The 14,637-nt window shown below is 43.2% G+C and overlaps 2 protein-coding genes across 5 annotated transcripts in view; one reads left to right on the top strand and one right to left on the bottom strand.

Annotated features, from left to right (window-relative positions):
• Window positions 1-7,048, bottom strand: part of GPBP1L1 (GC-rich promoter binding protein 1 like 1) — a 64,610-nt gene extending 57,562 nt beyond the window's left edge. The window contains exon 1 of one of the 2 annotated variants that reach the window (XM_023221474.1): window positions 6,889-7,048. The gene's annotated coding sequence lies outside the window, so the exon portion shown is untranslated. Of the gene's footprint in view, window positions 1-6,306; window positions 6,520-6,888 lie in introns of those variants that run through there. The other variant, XM_023221473.1, reaches the window with a different exon arrangement.
• A 125-nt stretch (window positions 7,049-7,173) lies between these two features.
• TMEM69 (transmembrane protein 69) lies at window positions 7,174-14,637 on the top strand. Of its 3 annotated transcripts, none has more exons than XM_023221480.3 (3): window positions 7,174-7,450; window positions 11,132-11,269; window positions 13,645-14,637. In XM_023221480.3, the coding sequence occupies exons 2-3, from the start codon at window positions 11,228-11,230 to the stop codon at window positions 14,341-14,343; spliced, it is 741 nt and encodes a 246-aa protein (XP_023077248.1). In that variant the 5' UTR covers window positions 7,174-7,450; window positions 11,132-11,227; the 3' UTR covers window positions 14,344-14,637. The 3 variants fall into 3 exon arrangements, with proteins under 3 accessions (XP_023077248.1, XP_023077247.1, XP_023077246.1); XM_023221479.3 differs by lacking the exon at window positions 7,174-7,450 and adding an exon at window positions 7,940-8,166; XM_023221478.3 differs by lacking the exon at window positions 7,174-7,450 and adding an exon at window positions 7,943-8,280.

The following is a 14,637-nucleotide window of genomic DNA, read 5'->3' as shown; positions in this document are numbered from 1 at the left end:
AGAACAAGACTGTCTCTGCAAAATAAATAAACTTTTATCAGTTTCAGCAGCACCAAAAGGCTCTAATTCCCTATGATTACAACAGGCTATTTGTAACATTTTCAAAACTATGTATTTTTTTAAATAATTGAGTGATTTAATAGTAGTGACAAACAGATTGAGACACGCTTTTTTTTTTTGGAGAAAGAGTCTCGCTCTGTCACCTAGGCTGGAGTTCAATGGCACAATCTTGGCTCACTGTAACCACCACCTCCCGGGTTCAAGTGATTCTAGTGCCTCAGCCTCCAGAGTGGCTGGGATTACGGACATTCACCACCATGCCCAGCTAATTTTTGTATTTTTAGTAGAGACGGGGTTTCGCCATGTTGACCAGCCTGGTCTTAAACTCCTGGCCTCATGTGATCCGCCTGCCTCGGCCTACCAAAGTGCTGGGATTACAGGTGTGTGCCACCATGACCGGCCAAGACATACTTTTTCTTTTTTTTTCTAAAAAGAATCACTTTACAAGCATCTCTAAAAATCTCTTCTCAAGATAAGCTTCACTTCCAAAGCAAATATTAATTTTTAAGGTAGAATAGCAAATTTGGGACCTAGATGGCTCTGTCACACACTAGCTGTGTGACCTTGAACAAGGCATTTCACCTCTTTGTGTCTCAAATACCTACCTAATTTGGAGACTCTTGAATTGTTGTTGATTAAATGAGTGAATGTATATAAAATGTTAAGAGTAATGCCTGGATGTTGTTCCCTGCAAAAAGAAAAAAGAATAGTGCCTAGCCTATAGTGAGTATACCATAAGTGCAAACAATAAAATGCCTAATAGTTGGAGGGTAGATAATAGGAAAAAAAATTCAGTTTTGAGAAATTTTCAGATTGAATATGCTGAGACAACTATTCATTAGTAACCAAACCAGGAAATAAAAACACTTTTCAATTTTATAACAAAATAAATATACAAGTAAGGGAAAAAAAGGGAGGAAAGAAACCACCTGGAAAAGTTAACACTGAATTGGGCACCAAAACAAACCAAACACTCCACTTTACATAGCATCTCAAACGAGAGTAAATAACCCATAAAGTAACCCTGTGTTGCCCAACAGAGAAATTGCAAGAAAATGATACAATGAGAATCACTGAACAAACCAGAAAATAAAAATTCCCAAATACACAGAATCACCTAACAAATTTAGTCTTCTCAGTCTTCTCTATTTCCAAATCAAATCTCAATCTAAGCCTCTATAGCCAACTACCAATTTACAAGGAATCAAGAAAATCTAGAATGTGGGAAACTGCAGGACAAATGACCTGGTTTCTTTAACAAAGTACAAGGAAAAAAACTGAGGAGAAATATGCAAATAAAGGCATTTAAAATGGCAGCCAATTGCAGTTTGTGGGACCTAGATCCTGATTCAAATAAATTACAAAAGTCAACAGAAAAGTAGTATCTAATAAAGAAAAACACCACTGCATATGCAACTCATATATGCAGATTTCACTGAATTTCACTGGACTGGTGTGTAAAAGGATGTTCATTAAAGACAACTTCTCTAATAATCATGAAGCTCTTACAGTCAGACATTATTTTAAGAATTCTACAAATATCATTTATTTACTACAACAACCCTAGGAGAAGGTACTATTATTATCCCCAATTAACAGATGAAGAAACAAAGAGTCTCATTTAAGTAATTCACTCAAAGTCACCAAGCTGTAAGCAGCAAAGCTGAGATTCGAACCCAAATGGTCTGGCTACAAAGCCAACCACTGATTACCATACTATGCCATTTCTCTGTGTGCTATGGTGGAAACTATGCTTTGGAATCACAGAAAGCTGCCCAAATCTCCATCTCTATGTTACCCAAATTACTTAACTTCTTGGAACCTCTGTATACTCTCTCGTAGAAGAGTTAACATCTACTTCTTTAAATAGTAAGGAATAATAAGATTACATAATTGACTTCATTACAGCATCTAAGTTTATGAAGCCCACAATAAATGGTTCCTATTGCTCTTTCTGCCATACATGGTAAGATGAATTAAAAAGTAGAAAAATTTACAAACAGCACAAAAACCGGAAAAGTTCTTTCAAATTAATTAAACAGTCCCAAAACCAACTTTTCTATATACTTATATACTTTAAGGATAGCAATGATTCAGACAAGAACTTTTTTATATGCCAAACTTTTAAACTTGAGCAGAAAGAGAGTCTGCAAGCTCAATTTAAAGTATAGCTAAAGTTAACCAAATGAGATTTTTCTGGGGGAAAAAACTTACTCCACACAAATAGACCTACTGCTCAGAAAAGGGTACTAAAACTTTGTTCATTCTGGTGATTCTCTAGCCTGACGTATGGTTAACAAAAGGCAAAGTGGCTTTAAAGGCAAAGTGGTTTTTATCTTAGAAAAGGAAGGTGAACTTAAAGAGTTTGTTAAAATCACCTCCTTTAAGAATAATTGTTTTTTATGTTATCCTCCAACTATTAAGTATTATCTGTTAAACCATACAGTTCTTTGTTTTATGGTCATCTAGATATTACCAGTCCCTAGTTTCTTTTACTGAGTTGTTTTAGCTGAAAAATGATTCAGCTAATAGATCAATTAAAGGCTAATTATTTGCCTTAGTAAAGAAAAACAATAGGCTCTTTTAAACGTTTGCCTAGCATGTTTGAAATCACCTATAAAAATTCAATTTACGTAACATCAGAAATATATCCACCTCAGTTAAGTTACACCTGTGGACAAAAGTTCAGTTCCTCTTACTGAACTACTTTTCAAGTTTGATTATAAGCTGTTTGAGGCAGATTTCAGTGGGAAATAAGAAACACTGAGTCTGATTTAGAAGTAACTTTGGCAATCAGGTCTCTAACAGCACAACCACATATTAAATTCCAGACAACAGTCAATTATGAGGTGGTATGTTATTTCTCCGTCACCTAGATTTTTCCACTCATCTACCTGAACCACCATAAATACACCAAAATTTGCCTTTCCCATTAGTTTTTTTTAGTTGGAATCCTTTAAAATTTTGTGTGCCTTTCATCTTTTAGACCAACAGTCTTACTTTCATGTTTAAAGGCAGTGACCATAACCGTTAAGTTAAACACAACGACTTAGATCGCCTAAATTTGAATATAGGCTGTTACCTACTAGCTGGATGAGTCTCTGGACTTCTCTTCCTCAACTATAAAATGGGTATAAAACAGCATCTACTTAGACCTGGCGCTGTGGCTCATGCCTGTAATCCCAACACTTTGGGAGGCCAAAGTGGGCAGACTGATTGAGCCCCTGAGTTTGAGACCAGCTTGGGGAACATGATAAACCCTCCCCCTCCTAACAAAATACAAACAAAAAATTAGCCCGGCGCGGTGGCACGCACCTGCCGTCCCAGTTACTAGGGAGGTTGAGGTGGGAGGATCGCTTGAGCCTGGGAGGCGGAGGCTGCAGTGAGCAGAAATCGCGCCACTGCACTCCAATTTGGGTGACACAGTGAGACCCCGTATCAAAAACAAAACAAAACAAATGAACCAGTATACTTACAAAACTAAACAACAAGCCGAGTGCAGTGGCTCACGACTGTAATCCCAGCACTTTGGGAGGCCAAAGCAGGTAGTTCACCTGAGGTCAGGAGTTCAAGACTAGCCTGGTCAACATGGTGAAAACCCACCTCTACTAAAAAATACAAAAAATTAGCCGGGCATGGTGGCCAGCCCCTGTAATCCCAGCTACTCGGGAGGCTGAGACAGATGAATCGCTTGAACCCAGGAGGTGGAGGTGAACCGAAATCGAGCCACTACACTCCAGCCAGGGCAACAAGAGTGAAACTCCACCTCAAAAAAAAAAAAAAAAAAAGAAAGAAAGAAAAAGAAAATAAATAACAAATATAAAGCACTTTAAACAGCAGTCAGTCCCTGGCACATCAGAGTTATAACCATAAAATAAAGATATGCAATCTTATGGCCGGGCGCGGTGGCTCAAGCCTGTAATCCCAGCACTTTGGGAGGCCGAGACGGGCGGATCACGAGGTCAGGAGATCGAGACCATCGTGGCTAACACAGTGAAATCCCGTCTCTACTAAAAAAAAAAAAAAAATACAAAAAAACTAGCCAGGCGAGGTGGCAGGCGCCTGTAGTCCCAGCTACTCGGGAGGCTGAGGCAGGAGAATGGCGTAAACCCGGGGGGCGGAGCTTGCAGTGAGCCGACATCCGGCCACTGCAGTCCAGCCTGGGCGACAGAGCGAGACTCCGTCTCAAAAAAAAAAAAAAAAAAAAAGATATGCAATCTTCTGAAGTATGAGTCACGATTGTGTCTTATCTTTAACTCAGCATTAAAAATGAATTATAAGCAGAAATGTGCACCAGATTTCTTATCATTCTAAATTTAAATGGTTGAATGTGTCCTCCTCAACTAAGCATGTTAACAGCCACTGATGAGCAATCTAGTAAATTGAATTCGCTCAAAATAAAGAGGCTTCCCAAGAGTTCCCCCCACGCCACAAATTAAGAGCTCTGATAAGACACCAACCAGAATCAATTAAATGTTTATATTAACATGTACAAACCATTGAGTACCCTAAAAAAAAGAGTAAGATCTTACTCCAGTTTAGTAGTTAACAGTGACAAAACACAAAGCAACTTGTAATTTCTATTAAAAACTTTAAATGTTTTTCCTGTAAAACCACCAAAATAATTTAACAACAACAAAAATCCTAGGGGAGTTAACAAAAATCAACTTTTGTATGTGAAGAAACGTCAAAAGTACATTGAAAACTGAGTCCCTGGGAAAGATGACAGTTTATTTTACTATTAATTTCAAAGTTTTCATTCACAATTATCATTTCACTCTTTTATCTTTTAAATAGATACAGGCTCCAGCACCTTTCCAAATACTGAAATTCACTGGTTTTAGTTTCCAATCTATGACTTTTTGTTTAAACTTCTGGATCTATCGGTTTAAAAAAAAAAAAAAAAAAACAGGAAATAAAAGCCTCTTGTTTAAAAGGGCACGACAATCAGGCACTCCATACTTATGCTTTCACTTGTTAAAATGTCTTAACACTATTCTAGTAAATATCTCAAACTTAATAGCACCCTAATTTCCTTTCAAATATTGAATATAAAAGACCTTAGAAAAGATCAGCAGTCTACCAAAGTACAAATATAATTCTACTGAGGAGTGACTACCAATCACTTTACTTTTGGATAAGGTTTACACAAGAACATGACTTACTACTAAACTAAAACATGAACCACTATTATTAACTTCGTATTTTTCTGGTAAGCAATAATTATCAATGTCAAAAATATTTCAACAAATATGACAAGCCAACTTCAGAGCACAAAGTTGGCAGATAAAATTGACACCACAGCACAATTTCAAAACTATAAGCGACTATTAAACACGCACACCACACCGCACCACACCCATTCTTATGTAAACTTTTGGAGTACTCAACTTTGTGAGCCTCACCTTTGTTTTCACCTAGCATAAGGAGAGTTAAAGGTGAGACACCAATTGCAAAAAACTAAAAGATCAAAAGATTCAGTTAATGTCCCCACAGGGGAAACGACTAAAACCTTTAAACGTTAATGTATTTAAGTAATCGAAGGGCAGGGCACTTCCCCAAGCTACAGCCATTTTAGATTCAGAGTTTCTTTCGAATTTCACGGGTTGGGGAGAACTAAATTTAAAACAACAGAAAAAAAAAAAAAAACACTTAAAACATTTCAGGATCGACCAGCTTTCCCCGCCCTTCCAAGGAAAGGAGGTTGGTAGACATTGGATAGACTCAATCGAAACGAAAACACCTCGCTACCACAGAGAACCGGAAAGCTGGGGGTTAAAACTTTTTTCCCCTCAGATATCCAACATTTGACTTATACTTTTTCGTCCTCAGGTTTTTCTTTGAAGGAAAACAAAAGCCCTTAGCTTTCATTTCAAGAAGGAAAGATAAAAACCCTTAAGCCAAGTCACTCAACCAGCACCAAGCCGGATCGCCTGGAGAGGAGCCAAAGAGCCGCAGGTGAGCGTTCCGACTCCAAGACCAAAGTTAAAGTAGGAGCGCTTTCGCCGAGCCCCGGCGACGCTCGCGTGCAAAGCTCCATACACGGGGGTCGCAGGGGTGCTGCGTCCGAACCACTTGACCCGTGGGCTCCGCTCGCCCCTCTTGGGTCGGACCTACACCCAACCACCTGTGTGAGAGCTTCTTTCAACTAGTTTTAACAGCCGGTTGGTTAGGCACCGGGCGGAGCCTCGCGCCGCAACGACTCCAAGATCTCCTACTGCCCCGTTGTCCCAAACTCCCACTCACCGGGCAGCGGCGGAGCCACGGCCAGGGACTAGATGCGGCGTCTGAGGACGCGTCCCCAGCTTGTCGACCCGGCAGAGGCGTTTAGTCTACAACCATAACAAAGCTCTTCCCAAAATGGCTGCCCGGCCCACAAGGTCCAGGAGGGGCAGAGCGGGTGGAGGAGGAGGAGCGACGAGCAGCACGGCCCTCCCCTCCCCCGTCCGACCCCGCCTTACACACGCCCACCTGAAAGAGCGCATGCGCACGGGACCGGCTCCGGCGGCCCAGCGGGACGCCAGTACACCACGCTGCCAACGTTTGGCCTCCAGAACGGCAGTTATGCCCTGACCCGCCCTCGGCTCCCTTCCTCGCCGCTTGAGGCGGCGCGTGGTCGCCTCTACCTCCTACAGAATTGAATCCTCTGCCTTTCCTCGTGCCGCCTGAGGCAGGGACAAGCCTAGTTTAGTACGCCCCTTCTAACCCCCCTGCCCACTTCCAGGGCCTGGGCCCGTATGAATGAGTGGGTGGGTATGCATATGTGTATCCCTTTTTTCTTCACCCTCCCACAGCCCGCCCCTGGGCCAGTGCGCGTCCCGAAACTACCTCTACAAGGACTTGCAAACCGGTTTCGGAGGAACGTGTTTTCCGTCCCTTTCCCACCTTCTGCTCCTTACTTCACGTGTGCGCGTCGTTGAGACTCCAGCCCCCAGCGGGCCACACGGCCGGGTCCCGGAGACTGCGCGGCTGCGTCGGCCGCGCTACCTGCTGGGAGTAGTAGTTCCCCGGGAGCGCAGGCGTCACTGCCCCGCCCCAGCGAAGGGCGGGATTCCGGCGAGAGCCTGCGCTTGTAACAGTGCCGTTTCTCCTACCTGAAGTCTCATTGGGTATCGCGCTACTGGAAGGGGCGGCGCTGCCATGACAGAGGCGGCAATGAAACTGAAGGCCTAGCTCGACCAAAAGCGCTTTAACGGACTTCGCTGTCGCTCCATCTAGCACGGAAAGCTAAACTTTGTAATGGCTGGCAACCAGGAAGCTAGACTACCTAGAATCCGGAGGACTGGAGGGACTGGCAGGCGTGGGCCCCTGAGATCTCCTATTACATGTCTTCAGCTTTATCCATAGACACGGAAGGACACTAAGATTGCCTGGTGCCATTTCCTGTGAAGTAAGTCCAGATAAGAGAAGGGACTTGCCCAAGGTCACATAGCCGAGAAAGCCGAGGGCAGCAGGAGAAATGATCTGACTTTCCAAACCACCCCCAAGCCTAGGGCCCTTATCACCACACCTTTCGTGGAAGTGAAAATCCTGCTCTTTTGCTCTTTAATCCTTAATGAAGTTTCTAGGTCCTAGCAAAGAAAATGAATGTAAGAACTGGGCTTTATTCCTCCTTTAAATGATAGTAAAGGGCCGTAATGCAGAGTGAGATGTGTCCCCATAGGTGTTACAAACCCTGTTTTACAAAGTAAAACGTAAGTTCCACAGATGGCAAGCAATTCCAGGTCACACTGGGCCTAAAATCCCAAGTCTCTTACCTTCCTTCCTTCACCACCATCATTCTGAGATTGTTTCAGTACTTGCACTCTACCTTCCCGAGCTCTGTGGGCAGATACTGCTGCCTGGGAGCCCTGGAATAAAAAGTCAAGGACCGTTCGACATCTGGATTCAACTAGAAATTAAGAATGGCCCCCAAACAGAAAGCCGGGCATAGGAACCAGTTAGCGCAGGTCAAGTCCTACCCGGACTCATTTTTTTTCAGTCCTCAGGAAGTAGGGGGCTCTCTGAATCCACTTGCCGGAAGTGCCTTTCCACTAGACCTGGGCTATTGTTGCGGTTGTTCGCCGCCTCTCCGTGCAACGCTGGCAAGTCTCAAAGTCGCCACAGGTGCAGGTTGGGATGGGAGGCACCAAGGATTGGTAGTAAATTGGAGACGCGGGCACTATCGGGCAGGGTTTCCCGAAGACACTGGCGTCTAAACCCCGCCTTCCTTTCTCAGAGGTCAGTTTGAAGTTTGCGGTTTTCAGTCTTCCCACTAGGGCAATGGGAATATTGAGCTTTTTCATATATTAAGAGGATTAAGCTTTGAGTCTCAGTCCTTAATCCCGTATCACCTGCCGTCCCTGGACTTTAGGTTATCACTTTTTAATATCCACTAGTTGGAAAGCACGTGCCACAGAGGAAAGGGAGTGTCCAAAGGTGGGGGGGATGGTTGAGATTTTAAACGGAGTGATCTGGAAAGTCCTTACGAAGAAAGTGATTTTGCACAAAAGTGATGGGTACGCTCTGCGGACATTTTGGTCTGGGGCTCAGGTGGGTGGGTGTGGGTGTGTGGGCCTTCTACTCGGAGGCCCAGGATAACTTACCTCCTTACTTCCTTAAGTATAGCATGAAGACATTAACTGGTATACAGGATTTCTTGACCCAGCCCTAAGATCTGTGATCAATAAATTAGTTCAATCGGTTTTGGTTTTTTTTTTTTTTTTTTTTTGATACGGAGTCTCGCACTGTCGCGTGGGCTGGAGTGCAATGGCACGATCTTGGCTCACTGCAACCTTCGCCTCCCAGGTTCAAGCAATTCTCCTGCCTCAGCCTCTGGAGTAGCTGGGATTACAGCCGTCCGCCACCACGCCCAGCTAATTTTTTTGTATTTTTAGTACAGACGGGGTTTCACTGTGTTGGGCAGGCTGGTCTCGAACTCCTGACCTAGTGATCCACTCGCTTCGGCCTCCCAAACTGCCGGGCCTACAGGAGCGAGCCACTGCGCCCTGCCCAATTGATTTTTTTAAATTAAGCAGCAACTGTAGGTTTTTTTAGACATCCCATTCTCCTGGTTAAGAATGAAGTTGTCAGATCTAGATCCGTATTATCATTCACCTATTTTTACTGGCTGCTTACATTAGAGTTTTCAATCAGTCCCTCCTGTGTAAAGTGCTTTGTGTCAGGGACAGTTCTCAGCTATTTACATGTAGTAACTTATTAAGTGTTACATCAGGCTAAGTGGCACACACCTGTAATCCCAGCACTTTGGGAGGCCAAGGCAGGTGGATCGCTTGAGCTCAGGAGTTCGAGACCAGCCTGAGCAATATGGCAAAACCCCTTCTATACAAAAAATACAAAAATTGGGGCCAGACACGATGCCTCACGCCTATAATCCCAGCACTTTGGGAGGCAGGTGGATCACGAGGTCAGGAGATCGAGACCATCCTAACACGGTGAAACTCCATCTCTACTAAAAATACAAAAAAATGAACTGGGCATGGTGGATGGGGGCCTGTAGTCCAGCTCCTCAGGAGACTGAGGCAGGAGAATGGCGTGAACCTGGGAGGTGAAGCTTGCAGTGAGCTGAGATGGCACCACTGCTCTCCACCCTGGGCGACAGAGCAAGACTCTGTCTCAAAAAAAAAAAAAAAAAAATTAGCTGGGCATGGTGGTGTGGCCTGTAGTCCCAGCTCCTTAAAGGGCTGAGGTGGTAAGATCCCTTGACCCTGGAAGGTCAAGGCTGCAGAAAGCGGAGATCACACCACTGTACTCCAGATTGTGTGACAGAGCGAGACCCTGTATCCCCAAAAAAAAAGTTACATCAACCCTATGAATTAGTTAGTACCCTTATTTCTTTCTTTTTTTTTTTGAGACGGAGTCTTGCTCTGTCGCCCAGGCTGGAGTGCAGTGGTCGGATCTCAGCTCACTGCAAGCTCCGCCTTCCGGGTTTACGCCATTCTCCTGCCTCAGCCTCCTGAGTAGCTGGGACTACAGGCGCCCACCACCTCGCCCAGCTAGTTTTTTTGTATGTTTTAGTAGAGACGGGGTTTCACCGGGTTAGCCAGGATGGTCTCGATCTCCTGACTTCGTGATCCGCCTGTCTCGGCCTCCCAAAGTGCTGGGATTACAGGCTTGAGCCACCGCGCCCAGCCGAGTACCCTTATTTCAAAGGTGAATGAACTACACCATAACAAGGTTAAATAATTTGTTCAAAGACACACAGCTAATAAGTAGTGGAGCCAGGATTCCAACCAAGTTTGACACCAAAGTCTGTACTCCAACAGGCTATTCTCTCTCTCAGTACTAAGTTAATGAGGTTATTTTGAGCATTAAATGAGTTAATGCTAGCCGGGTGCGGTGGCTCACGCCTGTAATCTCAACACTTTGGGAGGCCTTGGCAGGTGGATCACCTGAGGTCAGGAGTTTAGGACCAGCTTAGCCAACATGGCAAAACCCCATCTCTACTAAAAATACAAAAATTGGCCGGGTATGGTGGCGGGAGCCTGTAACCCCAGCTACTTAGGAGGCTGAGGCACAAGAATCGCTTGAACCCAGGAGGCGGATAATGCAGTGAGCCAAGATCATGCCACTGTACTCCAGCCTGGGTGACACAGCAAGACTCTGTCTCAAAACAAACAAAAAAACCTAAATTATATTGGTTTGGTACTATCGTTATTTTGAGTTGTGAACTCTTAAGCCCCAAAGTAAATAACTAAGGAGAAAAAAAGGAAACAGAGAAGCTATGACCTTCCAGTTTTTTTTTTTTTCCCACAAAAATGCCATTTAGAAGACCCTTCATTTTAAAGATGAGAAAACTGTTACTCAAGCAATTTGCCCAGTGTCACACAGATAGGAAATGGTGAAAGTATCTATAAAATCTCTATGTGCATTACTCTTTCTATTACACCAGACAGCCAAAGCTAAAAGAACAGTTCAGGTATTAAAAGGATCTGTTTCGTTACTGTGTACCAATAGCTTGAAAACATTAATGATTCTTTTCAAGGGAAACTGATACATTCATGAATTACTACTATTTAAAAATTAATGTATAAAATGAGGAAAATGAAGTGACATCTTGTGTTATACACAGAAATGTCCCTGATTCAGTGCCTCCACTTAGCTGCAACAACACGTTAATCAGAACTGCCTGGCATCTTCCTGAACAAGAATTTCAATAGGGGCCAGGATGCTTCGCTTCATCCAGAAGTTTTCTCAAGCATCTTCAAAGGTTGGTTTGTTCAGCAAATATTTGAGCACTATTTGTCAAATATTGCTTGGGCTAAGGCAGTAGCAGTGAAAAAGACAAAAATTCTTACCCTTGTGTATTCAGGTGATAGAGGGAAGAGTTAAGTAAAATACAAGTAAAATCTTTATTATATCAGGCTGGGTGCAGTGGCTCACGCCTGTAGTCCCAGCAATTTGGCAGGCCAAAGTGGGTGGATCACTTGAACTCAAGGAGTTCAAGACCAGTCTGGGCACATGGCAAAACCCTATCTATACAAAAATTTAGCTGGGCATGGAGTCACACGCCTATAGTCCCAGCTACCTGGGAGGCTGAGGAAGGAGGATCACTTGAGCCCAGGAGGTTGAGGCTGCAGTGAGCTGAGATCATGCCACTGCACTCCAGCCTGGGTGACACAGCAAGACGATGTTTGCAAAAAAAAAAAAAAAAATTGGCCAGGTGCCATGGCTCATGGCTGAAATCCCAGCACTTTGGGAGGTTGAGGCAGGTGGGTCACTTGAGGTCAAGAGTTCAATACCTGCCTGGCCAACATGGTAAAACCCTTGTCTCTACTGAAAAATACAAAAATTAGCTCAGCGTGGTGGGCGCCTGTAGTCCCAGCTGCTTGGGAGGCTGAGGCGTAAGAATCACTTGAACCCAGGAAGCCAAGGTTGCAGTGAGCCGAGATCACGCCATTGCACTCTGGCCTGGGTGACAGAGGAAGACTTCATCTCAAAAAATAAAAATTAAAAAAAATAAGGCCAGGCACAGTCACTCATGCCTGTAATCCCAACACTTTGGGAGGCCAAGGCGGGCGGATCACTTGAGGTCAGGAGTTTGAGACCAGCCTGGACACATGGTAAAACCCTGTTTCTACTAAAAATATAAAAATTAGCTGGGCGTGGTGGTGGATGCGTGTAATCCCAGCTACTCAGGAGGCTGAGGCAGAGAATGGCTTGAACTTGGGAGGCAGAGGTTACAGTGAGCAGAGATTGCACCACTGCACTCCAGCCTGGGTGATAGAGCAAGACTCAGTCTCAAAAAAATAAAAATTAATACATCAAATGGTAAGTGCTGGGGAGAACTATAAAGCAGGGAAGGGGAATAGGTAGTGTCAAGATGTAGGATTGCACTTATAAATGGCAGGAGATCAGAAATAAGTAACTGAGGGAAGAGCAGTAAATATGGAAATGGGAAATGGTTCCAAGATGGAACCATTCCTAGCATGTTTGAGTGATCACTGAGATTCTTCAATAACTTCAATGTTTGCTGGGCACGGTGGCTCACGCCTGTAATCCCAGCACTTTGGGAGGCTGAGGTGGGCGGATCACAAGGTCAGAGATCAAGACCATCCTGGCTAACATGGTTAAACTCCGTCTCTACTAAAAATACAAAAAATTAGCTGCCAGGCATGGTGGCAGGCACCTGTAATCCCAGCTACTCTGGAGGCTGAGGCGGAGAATAGAGTGAACCTGGGAGGCGGAGCTTGCAGTGAGCTGAGATCAAGCCACTGCACTCCAGCCTGAGCAACAGAGAGACTCTTGTCTCAAAAAAAAAAAAAAAACTTCAATTTTTTCTTTAATGCAACACTTTTTAGTTGAAGTCTGGTAACTAAAACACAGAAACAGCAGGAAAGGTTATTACTTTGCCCGTGTACAATGAAAGGCACTGGGGATTTTAAGGCAAGGAAAAAAATACGGCCCTGGCTCTCAAGTCTACTGAGACAAAGACAAGTAAACACACAATTTTAATTCCTGTGAGAAAAATTATGATGGAAGTGTGCACAGGATACTTACTATAGGAGCATTAAATCAGACCGTAGAAGGGCAAAGGAAAACTTTAACTTGAATGTTGAGGTAAGTCCTAGATAGAAAAGTAGTAAGAGCTAGAATTCTAGGCAGAGCCTACGCAAAAGCATGGAACCGTGAAAAGTATGTGGTGTTTATAAAGCTAAGTTGGAAGGTAGATTTATTTTCTCCATATAAAAACAGCATTCCCACAGTAATTAGTGCCGCTTCTTTTGCTATTTCTAAATAGAAGAGGCAGTTTAGAAGGCCAAATTCTGAAGGTCTAGTCTTTACCTGATCCTTTTTCAGATATTTTTCTTATGGAATAAGATTAAGTGGTAGGTTGAAATATATCACTGATTCATGTTCAGTGGTTTCTTTTGTACATTTTATAGTCATTTAATACTTTTACCAGCAATAACATCACTTCAGAGTTAGTTCATCCTTGCTGTATAGTTTGATGTGGTAATGGAAAGCAGATCTTTTTTGTTTGCTCCTTTCAAACAATTCCAATTGTTTCATACTGGGATTGACTAAAATCTGATGATACATATAGATTTTTAATTTTGTCTTTTGGTTCTGTTTTCTTTGTAGATGCTGAAGTACTCTTTCCCAGTGGGACTAAGAGCCAGCAGAACAGATATACTTTCTCTCAAGGTGTCTCTCCAGCAGAACTTTCCCCCATTTCCAAGGCCTTGGCTTTCCTTATCATTTCCGGTGTATATGAGCAAGACACAGTGCTATCATACATCCCCCTGCAGCTTTAAAAAGGAGAAGCAAGCACTTCCAGCCAGGTCACCAAGCACCATCAGATACATAACTGACAGCCCAAAGCCAGCATTATATATAACTCTGGCAGGACTAATCCCCTTCGTTGCTCCACCACTGGTCATGCTGATGACAAAAACTTATATTCCCATATTAGCTTTTACTCAGATGGCTTATGGAGCCAGTTTCCTATCTTTCTTGGGTGGGATCAGATGGGGTTTTGCTCTACCAGAAGGTAGTCCAGCCAAACCAGACTACCTTAATTTAGCCAGCAGTATAGCTCCTCTTTTCTTTTCATGGTTTGCCTTCCTTATTTCTGAAAGACTTAGTGAAGCCATAGTCACAGTAATAATGGGTATGGGGATAGCATTACACCAAGAATTTTTTCTCTTACCACATTATCCCAACTGGTTCAAAGCCCTGAGGGTAGTAGTCACTTTATTGGCTACTTTTTCATTTATAACCACTTTTGTAGTTAAAAGTATTTTTCTAGAAAAAGGACATAAGAGACCTGGTCAAGTATAAAAAATATAAAAATACACTGTAGATAACATTAGTATGCCGGCTACACCTTCTTCTACTTCTGTTTGGCTCTTTTTTCCCACACCAATGGTAATTTATTCTTCACAGATTGTTCTTCATTTCTAGAAGTTGTTATTTCATAGTAATTACTTGAGCAAAAGCTTGAAAATCCCTGACAAGTACTTTTCATCTCATGGTATATTAGTTTTCACTCAGTCATTTTATGAATAATAGTTATCCACTTAAACATTTCAATATTTTAACTGTCTTGAAAATTAAAAGATTAAAAATCCCCTT

Source organism: Piliocolobus tephrosceles, chromosome 1 (genome assembly GCF_002776525.5).
Source record: "Piliocolobus tephrosceles isolate RC106 chromosome 1, ASM277652v3, whole genome shotgun sequence".
NCBI lineage: Eukaryota > Metazoa > Chordata > Mammalia > Primates > Cercopithecidae > Piliocolobus > Piliocolobus tephrosceles.
Note: the sequence above shows the minus strand (reverse complement) of the source record. Positions and strands in the feature narration are given on the sequence as shown.